At 41.4% G+C, this 16,159-nt stretch overlaps 3 protein-coding genes across 4 annotated transcripts; 2 read left to right on the forward strand and 1 right to left on the reverse strand.

Annotated features, from left to right (window-relative positions):
• Positions 1–172: 172 nt before the first annotated feature.
• aatf (apoptosis antagonizing transcription factor) lies at positions 173–2,271 on the forward strand. The gene has a single exon (XM_053430067.1). The coding sequence runs from the start codon at positions 240–242 to the stop codon at positions 1,905–1,907; it is 1,668 nt and encodes a 555-aa protein (XP_053286042.1). The 5' UTR covers positions 173–239; the 3' UTR covers positions 1,908–2,271.
• On the reverse strand, positions 2,051–8,476 carry uck2a (uridine-cytidine kinase 2a). Of its 2 annotated transcripts, XM_053430069.1 has the most exons (8): positions 8,324–8,476; positions 6,591–6,750; positions 6,224–6,320; positions 5,307–5,449; positions 4,583–4,680; positions 4,417–4,465; positions 3,835–3,862; positions 2,051–3,551 (listed from the first exon to the last, which is right to left on the reverse strand). In XM_053430069.1, the coding sequence occupies exons 1-8, from the start codon at positions 8,426–8,428 to the stop codon at positions 3,506–3,508; spliced, it is 726 nt and encodes a 241-aa protein (XP_053286044.1). In that variant the 5' UTR covers positions 8,429–8,476; the 3' UTR covers positions 2,051–3,505. The 2 variants fall into 2 exon arrangements, with proteins under 2 accessions (XP_053286044.1, XP_053286043.1); XM_053430068.1 differs by lacking the exon at positions 3,835–3,862 and having other exon boundaries at positions 2,053–3,551.
• A 973-nt stretch (positions 8,477–9,449) lies between these two features.
• Positions 9,450–14,693, forward strand: tmco1 (transmembrane and coiled-coil domains 1). Its single transcript, XM_053431203.1, has 7 exons — positions 9,450–9,671; positions 11,272–11,349; positions 11,431–11,490; positions 11,622–11,668; positions 12,740–12,807; positions 13,437–13,581; positions 14,225–14,693. The coding sequence occupies exons 1-7, from the start codon at positions 9,602–9,604 to the stop codon at positions 14,321–14,323; spliced, it is 567 nt and encodes a 188-aa protein (XP_053287178.1). The 5' UTR covers positions 9,450–9,601; the 3' UTR covers positions 14,324–14,693.
• Positions 14,694–16,159: the final 1,466 nt, after the last annotated feature.

A 16,159-nucleotide genomic window follows, 5' to 3' on the forward strand; every position in this document is an offset into this window, starting at 1 on the left:
TATCAGTAGAGTCAGTACCATTACATCTTTATCAAATGGTTGTATTTGTTTTAATTTGATATGGTAATTAACAGGATTTATCATGAGTTTATATTTACTCTGAAAAATGGTTCTGCCTTAAGACAAACCCGGGAGCTTAGAATCCTAAATCTTCGTCGCATTTTACTGACGTCATCACCCACCACTCTATGGAGCAGTGCCTGATACGTCCCACGTGTGGCTGTTGAAAGCGTTTCCCAATGGCAGCCTCGTTTTCTCAGGAGCTCGAGGAGCTGTTGAATCCTTTGCCTAAATTCGTGGATCCAGAGGACGATGGTGACGAAGCGACCAAAGCCAAAGTCGTCGAGAAATTCAATGACGACGAAGACGAAGACGGCCTCGGCCTCAGTGCCCTGCGGAAGCACAACACGTCTCTGCTCTCCGACACAGACCGGCGGTACGTGGGTAAAGCAGTCTCCCGTAAACAGTTGCAGATAGATATCGGGGGATCTGGTGATGAAGATGATGGTGATGATGAGGAGGAGGAGGAGGAGGAGGAGGAGGAGGACGGCAGCAGCAGCATAGAAGGGTTGGACGAGAAGGAAGGAGAGGATTTCATGGTGGATGAGGAGCCAGGGGATGATGAAAACAATCTAGAAGATGATGAGGAAGAGTTGGCGGGCAAGACAAAAGTTTCTGGCGTGAGATTTCCTCAGGGAGTGGATTTCCACAAGCTGACAGAGGGCATGGATGATCTAGGAGTGAGTGAAGAAGATGCTGGTGATGATAGTGGCGAAGAAACTGAGGGCAGCGACGAAGATGACGCCTCTGATGATGATGATGATGACATGGAGGACGATGATGGGGAGGAGGAGGAGGGAACCCTGCGCACATTTTCCAAAGAGAAAGTAGATGAAGAGGTCGAGAAAGGGAAAGCTGTGAAGAACCAGCTGGCCCTGTGGGACCACCTGCTCGAAGGGCGAATCAAGTTCCATAAAGCTCTGGTGACGGCCAACCAGCTTCCACAGCCGCAGACCCTCTCAGAGTTTAAGAGGAAGGGCGGTGCTGAGATTGCAGGGGCGCTGAAGACCACACACAAGGCTTTAAAGGCTCTCCAACGGTCCCTGCTGGAGCTGCATGATCAGCTGCTGTGCCAGAACGCAGACACGAGGCCCATCTCTCTGGGCAAGACTGGGGCTCAGGGTGAAGACGAGGAGATAAACAGTGATGAGAATGACGACGAATGGGGATCAGCGCAGATGGGCCTAGCACCGAAACGAAAATTGGAGATGGCAGAGTACCCAGACTTCATGGCCAAACGCTTCGCTGCATTCCAGCCTTACCGCAACGCAACGCTGCAGAAGTGGCACGACAAAACTAGACTGACCATGGGTAAGAGCAGCAAGGGCTTTGGGGCATTTGATAGGAACATACTGACTCAGGTGGAGCAGGTGCTGATGGACAAAGATAGGCTGGTGCGGCGTACCCAGACCCGACGCTCAGAATACAGAGTCCTGGGGAAGAGAGAGTCTTCTGCTTTCACCTCGAAGTCTGTCCCCTGTGAAGATGAAGAGGTGGAGCAGCAGCTGAAAGCTAACACGCATCTCAAAGACTTGGACGAGGACATATTTGACGACGACGACTTCTACCACCAGCTACTGCGAGAGCTCATCGAGCGCAGGACGAATGCAGCAGATCCCAACGACCAGGTGGCCATGGGCCGACAGTGGCTGGCCATCCAGAAATTGCGCAGCAAGATCAAGAAGAAGGTGGATACCAAAGCCAGCAAGGGGCGCAAGGTCCGATTCCACATCCACAGTAAGCTGGTGAATTTTATGGCTCCGTTTGACAACAGCTTAATGAACGACGAGGCTCGTAGCGAACTCTATCGTGGCCTTTTTGGTCAGAACTCCTCTGTCAGGGAGTGACGTTGAGGAGGTTCTCATGTGGAGCAGATGCTGAGTGCCAGGATACCACATCCCCAAAATGATGCTGAGCAGCAGATTGAAGGGGGAGACCCCCTCTCCCCATTGCTGTTCGTCAGGAGATCTGATTCAGACGAGGTGGACAGTTACAGTGGTCTAGTGGAACAGGAGTAAAATGGACTCAGAAGGCACATTCAGTTCTTTATCAATCAAGGCCTTTATTCTGAGGGACACTGTCAGCATTGTTGACCTTATGACTAAAAATATAATTTGTATGTGAATGTTATATGGACTTCAAGGAATCAAAATATTTCTTCTGTGATCAAGTGTCAAATGATTCAAGTAAAGTTGTTTACCTTAAACTTCATGGCAGTTTTTATAGTTTATACTTGAGGGGTGAACATTTCTTGATTCTCAGTGGCATCGTGATGGGGATGTGAACGACTCTGCATCGATTCAGAACTTAATGAATTAATGTTGTCCGCCACTTTGTTTTACAGGTTTTCCACTGCTACACTAGATTTAAATGGGAGACAGATGAGTTACCTGAATCAGATTTTCATTACAACCAGAAATTAATATGTATGTAAGTCATACAAATATATCAAATAAAAGACTCATGACAGATGAAAACTGTATCATTAGAAATATCTATACAGGAGAAACCAATTGAAAAACATTTACAGAACACAAACACTGGGTGTCTTGTACTTACAGCTGAATGCATCTTCATTTGAATTCACCTAACAAACCTGCATCTGCTGTTTCAAGTTTAAGAAAAATCAAAGAATTATTTTTGGTTTGGTAATTCAATGACAATTTAATCAACTGTTCTGAGTTACATCAACATCTTAATAAATGAGTTACAGTGACGTCAATACTGCATTCAGGTATAAATCAATTAGTTCAAACGGACAGAATGAAAAATTATCTTTGGAGAGGATGTCACATATCAGATGACTTGAGGTGCAAACCGGTTGTTAAATTAGTCTAATAAGTCGTTTTTACACATGACAAAACAAGTACAGCTCAGGGGCCACATGACACACACCTGAAGTCTTAAGGTAAAAATCTGAAGTCAAAATATGCTTTATAATGGAGCTTTTAATAAAAGAGAAAAAAAGTTGCATAAATAAAGGAAATAAGTCCGGTCACACAGTGATCTTTCAACTGAGTGAGTTTTTAGACACAATAACAGCTTCTTGAGTGTCTCTGTTTCAGCGCAGTGGTAAAGGCAAGCAGCAGTTTTAAATTAAATTCTAAATGAGCCCCTGTGGATTTCTCCCTCTTATATCTCATAGAATAAGTAAAGAGACAAACTAAACTGAAATCAACTGCTTTACATCATATCCACCATGGGAAAATGATGTCCTTCCTCAATCTGAGCGGAATCATATAAAAAGCCGGCCTTCTGGTGTCCTGGCCGTTACTCCTGTGTTGTTGGCCACAATGAAGAGCACACTCGCCCCGTGCAGGTGAAACTCTTCCTCCTCTCTGCACAGCGCTGTGCTCAGTGAGGCCGACTGCTGGATTCCATGTTTGGTTGGCTCTTCGTTGTTCCGTAACCATTAAACCACCCGTTCAGCCGCTTGGTCAAACCATCATTTAGAATATCCTGGATGTGTTGCACTATGAGATTTATAGCAACTGTATTGAGGGATAAACAGATGTTGGTCAGGGTAAGTCTGAGTTTTCAGTGTCTCCAGTGTATAACTTTTACAATTAATAGCATCATTGCGGAAATAAATAGCCAGTAATCTATTGATAAAAAGCCCCAAAGTACATTCCCGAAGACATGTTCAGAAGCCATAAAGGTTCAGTGTAGAATCTAGGGACATCTAGTAACATTTCATTTTTCAGCTGGATACCACTCACCTCACCCTCCCCTTACAAACATTAAAATCATTAAAAAAAAGCCTTAAAAACTCACAAGACGTTTAGTTTGTCCAGTTGGATTACTGTAAAAAAAAACAAAAAAAAAACATAGTGGCCTGCGTGGGGAGGACCTGCTCCGTATGTAAATATAAAGTAATTAAATATAAAGGGTAAAGAAACAGCAATTTGTACAGTTTAGATTAAACAAACTAGTGGAATCAACTAGGCTCATTTAATATTTAATTTCTGCCAATAGATCCCTTTCACCTAAATCAAAAACACTAAATATTTAAAGATGTCTAACCATATCTGATCAATGGCTCAAATATAATGCTACTGCACAGAGGCACATACTGGGGATAGGTCAGAGTAATCTACTTCAACATACAGCAGTTTGTTTTGGATGTTCTTCTCTCCAGTCAACACACAGAGTTGTTTTGTTCTCACAGCAGAAGCTTTTCCTTCCTTAGTTTTGAGAGCACAGCAGTTCCTAGCCCGAAGGTTAACAAACACAGCTGTGTCCTTCATGATAACACTGTTGAGACTATAGCGTCTGAAACATTTGGCGTCAATAATATCATCTCTAATGCTCTCACACTTGAAGAATCTCTCAAGTTAAAGAAGCACAAATACTCACCATTATTATCAGCTCCTCTTGGTATGATAACATCTGCGTATTTCTTTGTCTATATATAGTATCAACAAGAAAGGGGGGGGGGGGGGGGGAGAGGTTTTGACTGAGTTCATCTTCATAATCTTGCAAACTTGATTGAAGTAGTAGTACTGGTAGAATATGTGCCCACCGGCAGACAGAACTCCTCGAACGCGGGCTTGACAAAGTTGATGTACTGTGCGAGAACGCTCTCCAGGTCCCGACCACGTTCACTAATATCTCGCAGCACTGAAAATGGGACAATAAAGGTTATAGTAGTAGTTTTGGAACTATGATACCACTCAAATGTGTTAGGCAAATATGAGGTAACAGCAAAATGATGGTTAGCTTGGCATAAAGACTGCTAATTTGGCCTGGCTTGTCCAAAGGTAGGGAAAATAGGTCTACTTACCAGTACCTCCAAAGCTTACCAATCTTTTATATATCTTGTTTGTTTAATTTGTATAAAAACTGCAGCCATGCTTCAACAGGGGTTTATGTGCTTGCAAAGTTATCGTGATGGGGCTCACTCAATAAGTATTCCCAGCCTAGCAACACATCAGCCATGTTATTCTTTGATTAAAACAACACAAATATGAGGTCATATCTGTCAGTGAGCTTTAGAATGGCTGGTAGAACAACTTTGTTACCCCTGGTCAGACCTAAATTGGCTGTTTTCACTCAATGTGCTAAGCTAACTAGCTGTAGGTTGTAACTTCACATTTAGCATACGGTCACAAGGGTGGTATCCATCCTCAACGAAGTGAAAGAAGTGGATTTCCCTAAATGTCACCCTTCGCCTGCGGTTAGCATCTCTTTCAGTGCCTTTTGTGTTTAGAACCAAGTGGAGTTGTCTTGTCGAGTTTATGTCTTACCCCTGCGAGACAAACGTGTGTCTGCATCAGTGTCCACAAACAGCTTCATTTGGAAGAGGTCTCGAATCTCCTGCGAGTAGAACATCAGGATACCCTCAAACAGCACCACATCAGCAGGGTACACCTTCACTGTCTCCTCCTTCCTGCCATACCAAACGCATTCAGTATAAAAACACTTTGAGCTTGCCTATGTAACATTTGCTGATTCCAAGGGACAATTGGGACACCACTTCAAGAAGCTGTTACGTCATCAGTAGTCGACGATGCAAAAACAGTGTTGAAGTCTTAAATAAACCAATGCTATTGCTTGCAGTTACTAAAGTGACAAACCTATAATATAAATAACATCTATGCTGATGCAGGTGGATCAAACTACCAGGAAAATGCTCAGGACATGTTTTCCTGCTTTCTTTCTGTACTATTGCAATAATTGTACAGCACAATGATATTTGACCTTCATCCACTCGAAATTGAAACGCTTGGATGCTCATCATTATTTTACGTATAAATCAAAAGCACTACACAATGTGACATGAAATTATGTCAAACTACAGGATTATCATGCAACAACGATAGCGTTAGCATGCTAGATATATTTTTGAAAAGGTTATTGAAATGGGAATGAGCCTTATTGTGGCGTTTCACATTTTTAAATGTATTTTCCTATGTTCCAGACACACTGTATGGTTTCAGGCAGCCTTTGGTTTCCATTCATTTGACTATGATAAAAAAACAAAAAAAAGCTTAAAATTGATAGTAATAAGTCCAGCACAGTGGCCATCATGTCTGCTTTTAAAGTGAATGTTGCAGCTGCATTATGATGCATCAGAGACTTTATAGCTCAAATCTGGAAACATGCAAATACACTCCTCTAATGTTGTCCTTGCACGTACAGACTCATTCAGGGAGTCACTCACCTGGAATGGGAAACAAAGTCATAAACGGGGATGTGTACGGTTTTTCCCTCCTTGATGTCCCACAGAGTTGTGATTATGAGGTCGTTGTCGAACGCATCTAAAACGAAAGAGTACAAACCCCGTGATTTTCCGATGATTTTCTTTGTATGCTTCAACCACCTGCTGGGATAATTGGGGTCCAAATTCTCTGGCACCTTTACTTTGGGGGTCAAGGGTTGAAAAGTTTGGGAAGTCCTGCTCCAGCAGGATGAAGTATCATCAGACAGCTGGTTAAGCCACACATGATTCAGGCCAGCAGATGCCCATTGCAGATGGCCCTACTGTTACAATAAACACTATGGTATTTCGGTGAATAATACCAACGTACCTGGGTGGTCGAAGTTGAACTGGCCCTTTAGTGCTTTGGCCTTCTGCTCTGGGGTGAGGACCCTGTAGAAGCTGTCCTGGCTGAGGATGGCCACTTGCCTCTGGTGGTGGTCAATCTCATTCTGCCCCAGCATCTCCATGATTTTGCTGCACACCGAAGACTGACCATACAAGAAAAACAAAACAAGCACTATGATAATGTATGGCTCTTCTTTTCTGAAAAACTTGAATCTCCACTTGGCATAGTTCACTCACATTGTTGTGGCCTTGAAGTTTCATGACTTAATCAAAATAATTGTCGATTTCAAAGGTTGCCCATTTGTTTGCATCACATGTGAAACTGGCATACATTAAGATTTCAGTCTACTCCCCTTTCAGAAAACATGTGAGGGACACCAGGTGGTTCTGTGAGCAGTTATTCGAGTAGATGAAAACAGAGAAAATACCAGGAAGTTAAACCCAGCAACAACTGTCTGCTGAACCACAGGATTTAGTTTGGTTCAGTTATCCAACTAACTGTCAGCTACAAAACTAATGTAAAGAAAACAGGCTACTTAAATAACAAAATAATGGATATAATTTTAACTAACTTCACTTGGCCAAAAATGTCACAATGGAGCCTGGGATCAAGTCAACTTAAACCACAACTGCCTCTTTGACGGTTCACTGAACAAATATGTGACTCCAGAGCTGCCAGATCTGACACCACTTAATTATTATTATTATTATTATTATTATTATTAACAACTGGTGCTGCTAATATCATTACATCTATGAAAATTACGCCTATTGTTAGGCTTATGACCTCTGGAATTTTTCCTCTCCACAGTTACCAATTGATTGCTTGTTGTGGGAACAGTTGGCTTTCTCTATAATATTGAAAGTTCTTCACCTTGTTATATAAAGTGCCTTGGGATCATACATGTTGTGATTTGGCACTATACAAATTAAATTAAATTAGAGTTAAAGTTTTTAATTTTGTATCGAGTTGTGAATACCGAGAATCTACTCTGCAAAGCAGCTTTGTAACAAAGAAGTGAGTGAAACCTTTACAACAAGGCACCATACGCAGAGCAGAGAATGATGAAGCAGATATTTGGCCAAACAAAGAAACAGCACCAGTGGATACATCAGTGTCACAGAGAAGAAAGTCCTCCAGGAACAATAATCCAGATCAGGATGATAAAAGAATAAAACATCTGGATGTATTATATCCTTAAATCTATGTCCTGCAGACAGCATGGCATCATCCTGACACAACAGCCAGATTTTAGCCTGAAGTGTTTTATTTACGGTCTCTTATTTTCACAGGCAGACCCTGCATAGCTGATACAATTAACTCAAACCACAGTTGTCCTTTTAGCCTTTGTCTCCATTTAAATCCCCTCGAGTTTAAAAATGTGAAAACACAATAATGAGAGAAGGAGTGTTTGAGTCAGAGTCACATATATCAAACTTCTTTATCAACCATACAAGTGAAGGCATATTTTGACGATACACTTTACCCTGTATTGACATGCAGTATATAGGGATGGTCTACACAGACTCCACACTGATCAACACAATCTGATGAAACATGATAAATAGGCTTCCAACGCATGTTATCTGCAAATTACATAAATCAAACTATATCAACCCCTCTGTCTGTGTCACAGAAAACAAACAACCCAATATTAAAACCAGGAGATACAAATTAAGAAAACTAAACAAAAACCTGGTGATATAAATACCCACCTTGCCGCTGGCTGTGCCTCCGGCCACCCCGATGAGGAAAGGCTGCCAGTTGGAGCTCTCATCGCGGGCTTTGTCACCTGTCTTTGTGTCGCTGTCGCCTGCCATGCTTCATCTGCAGCCACGGAGCGATGCGGCCCAGCTCTGACACACCGGCCAGTCCGTCCGCTGCCTGCTGCTCCTCCCATATGGTGATGAGGAAGATGGTGATGATGAGGCCGACGCCACCATGACGACAGAGGAGGGATGATTATGGTTTACACGGATGTTCTTTTGGTTACACTAAAGCAGGGAGTTGGCCGAAACCAGCCCTTATTTTAATTAAATTGTTTATTATTTTTGTTGGCATCATTATGTCTGCATTTAAAATAATGATACAAACAACAACAATAGTTATCATAATCTAATAATAGCACACTTTATTTATGTAGGACCTCTCAAAAGCCCTTTGACAAAGTGCTTAAAGGTTCAGTGTATAGAGTTTAGTGATATCTAATGGTGTAGTTGCATGTAGCAGCTGAATGCCCATGAACCTGTGGAAACCTTCACTTGACATACAAATTCACAAGGTACCTACAGAGGAACTGCTACTGATGAAATATATATAAATTATTTAGATAAAGGGCCCATTCTCAGGTAAAGAAAACAACAATTTAGATTTAAAAAAAACACACATAACACATCACTGGGATTATTTTACATTCAATTTCTGCCAATAGATTTCACTGGAGCTATAACAATCAAAAACTAAACAGAAAATACATGCAGTACAATCATACATTTAAACAAGTTAGTGTGAAATACAATGGAGAGCTTGGTTTAAAGCTATATAGCAACAATAATAATTTAAAAAAAGCAATAGACAAAAAGTCTCGTTAAAAGCCATTTTGAACATTTTTGAATGAGGACACTGAAGTGCCTCGCGATACCAACAGAGGGAGTTTGTTGTTTAATATGTTAAAACACATTTGATTTAATCATCAGAATCTATGACATGAGCAGTTCATTGTGTAAATATTGAGTATAACACCTTATAATTGCTGTCACTCTTTCTTCACCTGTATTTCTTGTTCATAGTGAAGCTGTGTGGCCTGTGCAATGATTATGTTGAGGGCGAGGTGAACCGGAAGTACTTCTCACCCTAGGCTGACCTCGTCGTCACTAATGCTGACATAGCCTTAGACTCGGGCTGGTGTGATGCGCTCACAGGCTCATTTCTAATCAGGAAAACACAGTGTTCCTGTTCTCCTTCTGCGCACGGATCGGCAGGGTAACATCGACATGAGCACCATGTTTGCAGATACTATCCTAATCGTGTTCATCTCGGTGTGTACGGCGCTGTTAGCCGAAGGTGAGTGAAATCCTGCTGACAGGTTGACAAGCTGTTCAACAAACTCACTGCTGAATCACTGCTCTACTCCATTCTTCATTCACATGGCGAAGCAACGCTGTCAGTGATAGCAAAAAATATATGAATTCATTTTGATTTGGTCCATTATCAGACGCTAGTTGCCAAGCTAACTAGCGAATTTAGCCAACCAAGCTAATGCTCAAGTCAAACGGAACCAGCAATTCAACTTCCGCTAAACTTTTCACAATAATCTTTAGCAAGAAGTTCGTTGTAACGTTATATACAGTATATGGTTGTAAGGTGTTTGGAACGCTTTAGGGGAAGTCGGCCGTTCAGCCAATGTCATTGAAGGGAATATAAATACAAATTATTATTAAATTAAATATGACCACCTCCACACATATCCATTTTATTAGATTCTCCAAAATAGAGCTTGTTACACTTTTGTACAATTTAAATGAATCCGGCAAATACTTAAATGAAATTCTATTTATTTATTTATTTATCTATCTATCTATTGGGTAGTTTGTGTTGCACAAAGAGAGTGTTTGTTATTTCTATAAAGTTATTAACAACAATATATATATATATATATATATATATATAGGGTGAATTTTAGGTAATCTTTGACATTCTTTGCAATTTTGACTGTTCTATCTTTGACTGTCTGCTTTACACATTCGATCAACATATTAATCAGACCACAGAACAGACTCTTCTGTGCTTTTTGGATAATCTCTGTCCTAGAGAGCCTTCTGATGATGTGCTAGTTATCGGTTTAAACAGGCAGAGACTGTATTTACCATTTGCTCCTGGCTGACAACTGCACATCATAGGCTACATATCTTATCTATTTATTTATTTTTAAATCAGGAATCTTCAGAAAGAACTTAAATGACTTTCCCATTCCCAATTTACCCAAAGCAGGCTGTCCCACATTATGAATCATGCTTGACAAAGTGCCCCACCGCTTAATGTGACACCATGAAGTTATTTGATTTCAGTCACATGATATACATGCTAACTAATAGTAAAAGTCCTGTTGACTAGATTTCATTAGAAAAGTAAATAAACAGGCTCGAGCTTGGGTGTCCCACCAAAACCCATTGTCCCAGATTACCTGAATTATCATAAAAACAATAATGTATAGATATGTTATATGTTATGTTACATAGTTTGTTATTTTTCTATTTTGTAAAGTCGTCTACTGCGTAGATGTTGCCTGCCATTTATGTCACAAGAATTTCACTGCTCCGATGACGCTGTCATTGGTGCATGTGACAATAAACTTTGATTAGATTTTGATTTGATTTGATTTGATTACATTTGATGATGTATTATATTCTCTTGGATATCAGAAAAACTGGCTTCTTGATTAAATAATAAAAGTATATTTATATCTTATTTGATTTGAATGGGATTGTAATTATTATTCAGTAAATAAACTAATCTGACAAATTTAATGACAGGAACAAAAAAATTCTGAGTTGACAAATTTAAATCGTTCTCTGTGTGTATTACCTGACCCTGTGTCACACCCTAGAGATCAATTAGGAGTTGCGACATTTAACTAACAGAACTCTTCTGATTCTTTCTGCAGGAATTACATGGGTTTTAGTTTATCGCACTGAAAAGTACAAGGGGCTAAAGGCTGAAGTGGAAAAACAAAGCAAAAAACGTAAGTGATACAAAATGAGTGAGAATCATGCTATTGGGATTTTAGTGTTTATTGTTTTCTGGTTTACCTGTTTCATGGTAGTTGAGAAGAAAAAGGAAACCATCACAGAATCTTCAGGACGTCAACAGAAGAAGAAGATTGGTAAGAACCAAGTGAAGGCATTGTAAAAGCTTTTTTTTGAAGATGCAAATAAAGTGAAGAGAAAGACCTAAATATTTTATGAACAAAGTGACTGTGTCACCTCTGACCTTTTGCTTCTGGACATTATACAGAGAGACAAGAAGAGAAACTGAAGAACAACAACAGAGACCTTTCTATGGTGAGTCAAATATACTGCTAAAAAAAATTAGGGGAACACTTAATCGTCATAGCATAACACCAAGTCAGTTAAACTTCCATTTAAGGCGCACAAGTGATTTTGAATCAGTTTCAATTGCTTTGGTGCGAATGAAAGTGACAGCAGGTGCAATGGAGAAGCAAAAGCAAAACAACCTCCATTAAGGGAATGGTTTTACTTGTGGGGGCCACAGACAGCGGCTCTCTCCTTCTCCATCCTGAATGACTCCTCTCTAGTGTTATCTTTTGCCAGTGTCCTTGTCAGTACTGGTTGCATGAGGCAGTACCTGCAGCCCAATCAGGTGGCACAGTTGGTCCAGCTCGTCCAGGATGACACATCCATAACGTGTTGTAGCAAGAAGGTTTGCTGTGTCTCCCAGCACAGTCTCAAGAGCATGGAGGAGTCAGCAGGAGACCGGCCGTTACACAAGGAGAGCTGGAAAGGGCTGTAGAAGGGCTTCAACTCAGCAGCAGGTATCTGCTCCTTTGTGTGAGGAGGAACAGGAGGAGCCTGAGAATGTGAACGAACCTGGAGAAGCCAAGGTGAACACTGCTGCTTGTAACATCAATCCGCTTGACTGGTTTGGCGGTGGGTCAGTTATAGTCTGGGGAGGCATATCCTTGGCGGGTCGCAGAGGCTGTGGCTCAGGGGCTTCAGTGGTCCTCTTATCAGAAGGTCTCGACGGTCTTCCCCATTCCAAATGCCGAAGTGTCCTGAGGCTAGATTATTTTCATGGAGAAAAGTGCTGTACATAGATCCACTGTATGAATGTGTGTGTGTGAATGTATGTACGACTGTTCTGTAAAGTGCTCTAAATGGTCGTCAACACTAGAAAAGCACAATATAAGTACAGACCATTTATCTGCCCAGGAGTGCATACAGGCTGAGTCAAATTATACAATGTACATGACTCAAGATCTTGTATTATTTGTTCATCAAGATCTGATTTGTATCTGATGAAGTGTTTCCTTAATTTTTATAGTATGTAACCGTAATATAATCTTTTTTATTTTGCTTCATTTATATGTTTAATCTTTGTTTGTTTGTATGTAGGTACGCATGAAGTCCATGTTCGCCATCGGCTTCTGCTTTACGGCTTTGATGGGCATGTTCAACTCCATGTAAGTCCAGCACACACTTACATCAGGTCAATATATTATCATTGTAGAATGGTGAAAGAGCATCTGTTTGGAAATATGTGTGATAAATCCCAGAAGGTGCTGTTTGTTTCAGAGGTGATACATTTTGATGCACACCGGCCTTCAGAGTGACGTACTTTTTTTTGACAATCTTTTTTTCAGGCATTAGCCTCTCCAAGAATGCCTTGGTTTATTTCTTGTTTGCAACATGATACAGAGGAAACCGCTTATAGTGTAAACGTTTGTCCTGCGCCAAATTGTTCAATATAACTGGTTGATAACCATAACCACATTGATTAGCTTCTATATGAAAGTCCCGGAGCTTGAGGGAAAGGTAACAGTGTTATTTAAGGATAAGGACGATATTAGACATGCACACTGACTCCTTTGCTCACTTCTCTCTCTCTGTCTCTCACTTGCTTTGACTTGCAAACGCACACACACTCACTGACACCAACTCAACGGAAATCTCTGACCCGCTACAGTTTAAACGTAAATTTGTTTGAAAGGGATCACCACATAATGATCGATTACTATTCTTAAATCAGTAAAAAATATGTCTTCAGAGCTGCGCATAAATTTTGACAATCTTCTTTTTTGCTTTCGTTCAGCTTTGATGGGAGAGTAGTGGCCAGACTGCCATTCGTGCCGCTGTCTTACATCCAGGGTCTGTCACATCGTAACCTCCTGGGCGAGGATTTCACAGACTGCTCCTTTATCTTCCTCTACATCCTCTGCACCATGTCCATCAGACAGGTAACGTCTATGTTTTAAACTTAAAGGGATAGCTTACCAAAAATGTTTTAATTCACTCATTATCTACTCTCCGACTTGCCGATGGAATAATGGGTCCACAAAACACTTTTGGAGTTCCAGGGGTAAACAGCATTGCAGCCATTGCATAAGTAAATGGCAACCAATTCTTCAAACAGAAAAAAACAATAGAATCAAGTGAATAAAATCACACCATTAGGCTCCTGTGGTGTCGTACAAGTGTCCGTAAGCCTTGATATTCAAATTCATCTTGCAACGGCGTCTTTTACAATGTCCTATGATATCCTCTGCAGTTCGCCGATAACTGAAAGTTCGCTTAAGAACTACGTTTACTGTATGTCACTGGGCAGTTTTTTCTGTCTCATTATTATCAATGAAGCACTTATCTAAATAAATATTCAGCACTTTTATATTGATAACCTGACTAATGACGAGCATAAGAAAACAAATATCACTTTATTTATAATTGAAATTGTCTTAAACTCAAGATAAGAATAATTAACCCTTGTCTAAGCTGTGTTTTGAATCTGGTCACCTGCAGTGATTTTCATGTCTGAATAACCTTTATGTCACAAACGTTTGGCTGGAAACCTAATACCTTTTCGTGTTGCTGTCTTTTACCCAGAACATTCAGAAGATGCTCGGCCTTGCACCCTCTAGAGCTGCAACAAAACAGGCCGGTGGCTTCCTGGGACCTCCTCCTCAAGCAGCCAAGTTTTCTTAATCCTCAGACAGGTTCTGTTGTGCTCCCGCTCTGCAACTGTGCGTCTTCATAGCTCCCTCATCTGAGCACCTGCAGAACTGCTCAGGCTGGATCAAACGTATTATCTGTTGCAGCTACTGTGATCACTGTCTTCTATTTGAGTTTTCATTCATTTGTTGTTTATTTAACTTGAAGATTGTCTCACCTAGAAATTAGAGGAATAAAAGTTGTTCTTAACATCACTAACTACCAAATTATAGAAATGACTCACTTGTATTTAGAACATGCCCTTCAACATTTTTGGGGGGGATTTTAATTATTAATTGGCATAGTTACATCTGATCCATCCAGTATTATTATATGTAATTGATAATAAATTTTTATGATTAAATTTTAGTTGTGCTATTAATTTGTTTATGAAGTTCTATCTGAGATATACATGTTTCACATGAAAGCTGAATTTCTGTGTTCTCTGTAATAATCAAGTGTTGTGTAATTGCTATTGCCCTTATTAATGTGCAGCTGATTTAAGCCCATTTTTTTCTTGCATACCTCCCTTTTAGAGACCACAAATAGTTTTTTAGCAATCATTAACACATTATTTTTTACTTTACAAGCCTTTACCCAGTCCATTTCCTGACCTGTCATGTTGTTTTTAATATTGAATCTGTTTCAGTTCTATTCAAGAGCCAACACCCACAGGGCAGAAAATTATTTTTATTATCGGGTGTCTGGCCTAAATTGGAGCCAGTGTCGAGGGAATTTCACCCAGACGTGTAACAATGCTGTAAGAACGGAATCAAACACCACACATACACGAGTACTCAGTTTTTACTTGCAAGGGAAGTCCGCACCTGTTTTTATTCACATAGCAGTGTTGCCATCTGGTGACCAAACCTTCCTGGCGACTTTTTTTGTCAAAAGCTACTACCGACAAATCTCGCGACTTTTTCCGGTGATATTGGAGACTTTCTGGTGTTTTGCAGACTGACTGACGTGAAAGCACGTATCGTTCTGCAGTTACTGTCCTCAACGAGCAGCGGGTGCTGCCGTGAGCCCCTCCGCCGTCCCAACGCACTCACAGGCGGTCAGTCACCTAGTAGCCTTACGCAGGAGTCCTGCAGTCAGAGCAGAGAGGAGACCCACACTCCGCGTCCTCCAGACTGCAAATGAATTGCGCATGCGCAAAGCCAACGCTGATCCCGACATGTAAGTGTCAATGCATCTTCACTGTCACTGGAAAATATGAGTCATGAGTCATTGAAATCAGTCTCTTCATCGATGCAGAGTCCACATCTCCCGTGTGGAACATGGTGAAACTGAACCCTTTCAGGACCCTGAAAAAAAAACAAAAAATTGGACGTAGAGCTAGCAATGCCGCCCCACTTAATTGTGCGGCGCACATCAACGTGAGGCGCACATCATCCTGCGGCGCACATCATCACCGCACATCATCCTGCGGCGCACATCATCGTGCAGCCCACATCATCCTGCAGCACACATCATCACCTTGCGGCAGACATCATCCTGCGGCGCACATATCACCGCACATCATCCTGCGGCGCACATCATCTTACCGCGCACATCATCCTGCGGGGCACATCATCCTGCGGCGCACATCATCACCGCACATCATCATGCAGCGCACATCATCACCGCACATCATCCTGCGGCGCACATCATCTTGCGGCGCATATCATCCTGCGGCACACTTCATCCTGCGGCGCACATCATCCTGCCCTGCACATCATCCTGCCCTGCACATCATCGCACATCATCATGCGCTTGCGGCTGCGGCGCACATCGTCCTGCGGCGCACATCATCGTGCAGCGCACTTCTTCCTGCAGCGCACATCA

Source organism: Pleuronectes platessa, chromosome 9 (assembly GCF_947347685.1).
Source record: "Pleuronectes platessa chromosome 9, fPlePla1.1, whole genome shotgun sequence".
Taxonomy (NCBI): Eukaryota; Metazoa; Chordata; class Actinopteri; order Pleuronectiformes; family Pleuronectidae; genus Pleuronectes; species Pleuronectes platessa.

What these genes read in the sequence shown, in the direction of transcription:
- uck2a (XM_053430068.1), bottom strand. Translation starts at nt 8,428, where the DNA reads ATGGCAGGCGACAGCGACACAAAGACAGGTGACAAAGCCCGCGATGAG. An exon ending in GAGGCACAGCCAGCGGCAAG is followed by an intron (nt 6,751 to 8,323) that starts GTGGGTATTTAT and finishes TTGTATGGTCAG; the next exon opens with TCTTCGGTGTGCAGCAAAAT. An exon ending in AAGAGGAGCTGATAATAATG is followed by an intron (nt 3,552 to 4,416) that starts GTGAGTATTTGT and finishes CCCTCAATACAG; the next exon opens with TTGCTATAAATCTCATAGTG.
- tmco1 (XM_053431203.1), top strand. Translation starts at nt 9,602, where the DNA reads ATGAGCACCATGTTTGCAGATACTATCCTAATCGTGTTCATCTCGGTG. An exon ending in ACAACAGAGACCTTTCTATG is followed by an intron (nt 11,669 to 12,739) that starts GTGAGTCAAATA and finishes GTTTGTATGTAG; the next exon opens with GTACGCATGAAGTCCATGTT. An exon ending in ATGGGCATGTTCAACTCCAT is followed by an intron (nt 12,808 to 13,436) that starts GTAAGTCCAGCA and finishes GCTTTCGTTCAG; the next exon opens with CTTTGATGGGAGAGTAGTGG.
- aatf (XM_053430067.1), top strand. Translation starts at nt 240, where the DNA reads ATGGCAGCCTCGTTTTCTCAGGAGCTCGAGGAGCTGTTGAATCCTTTG.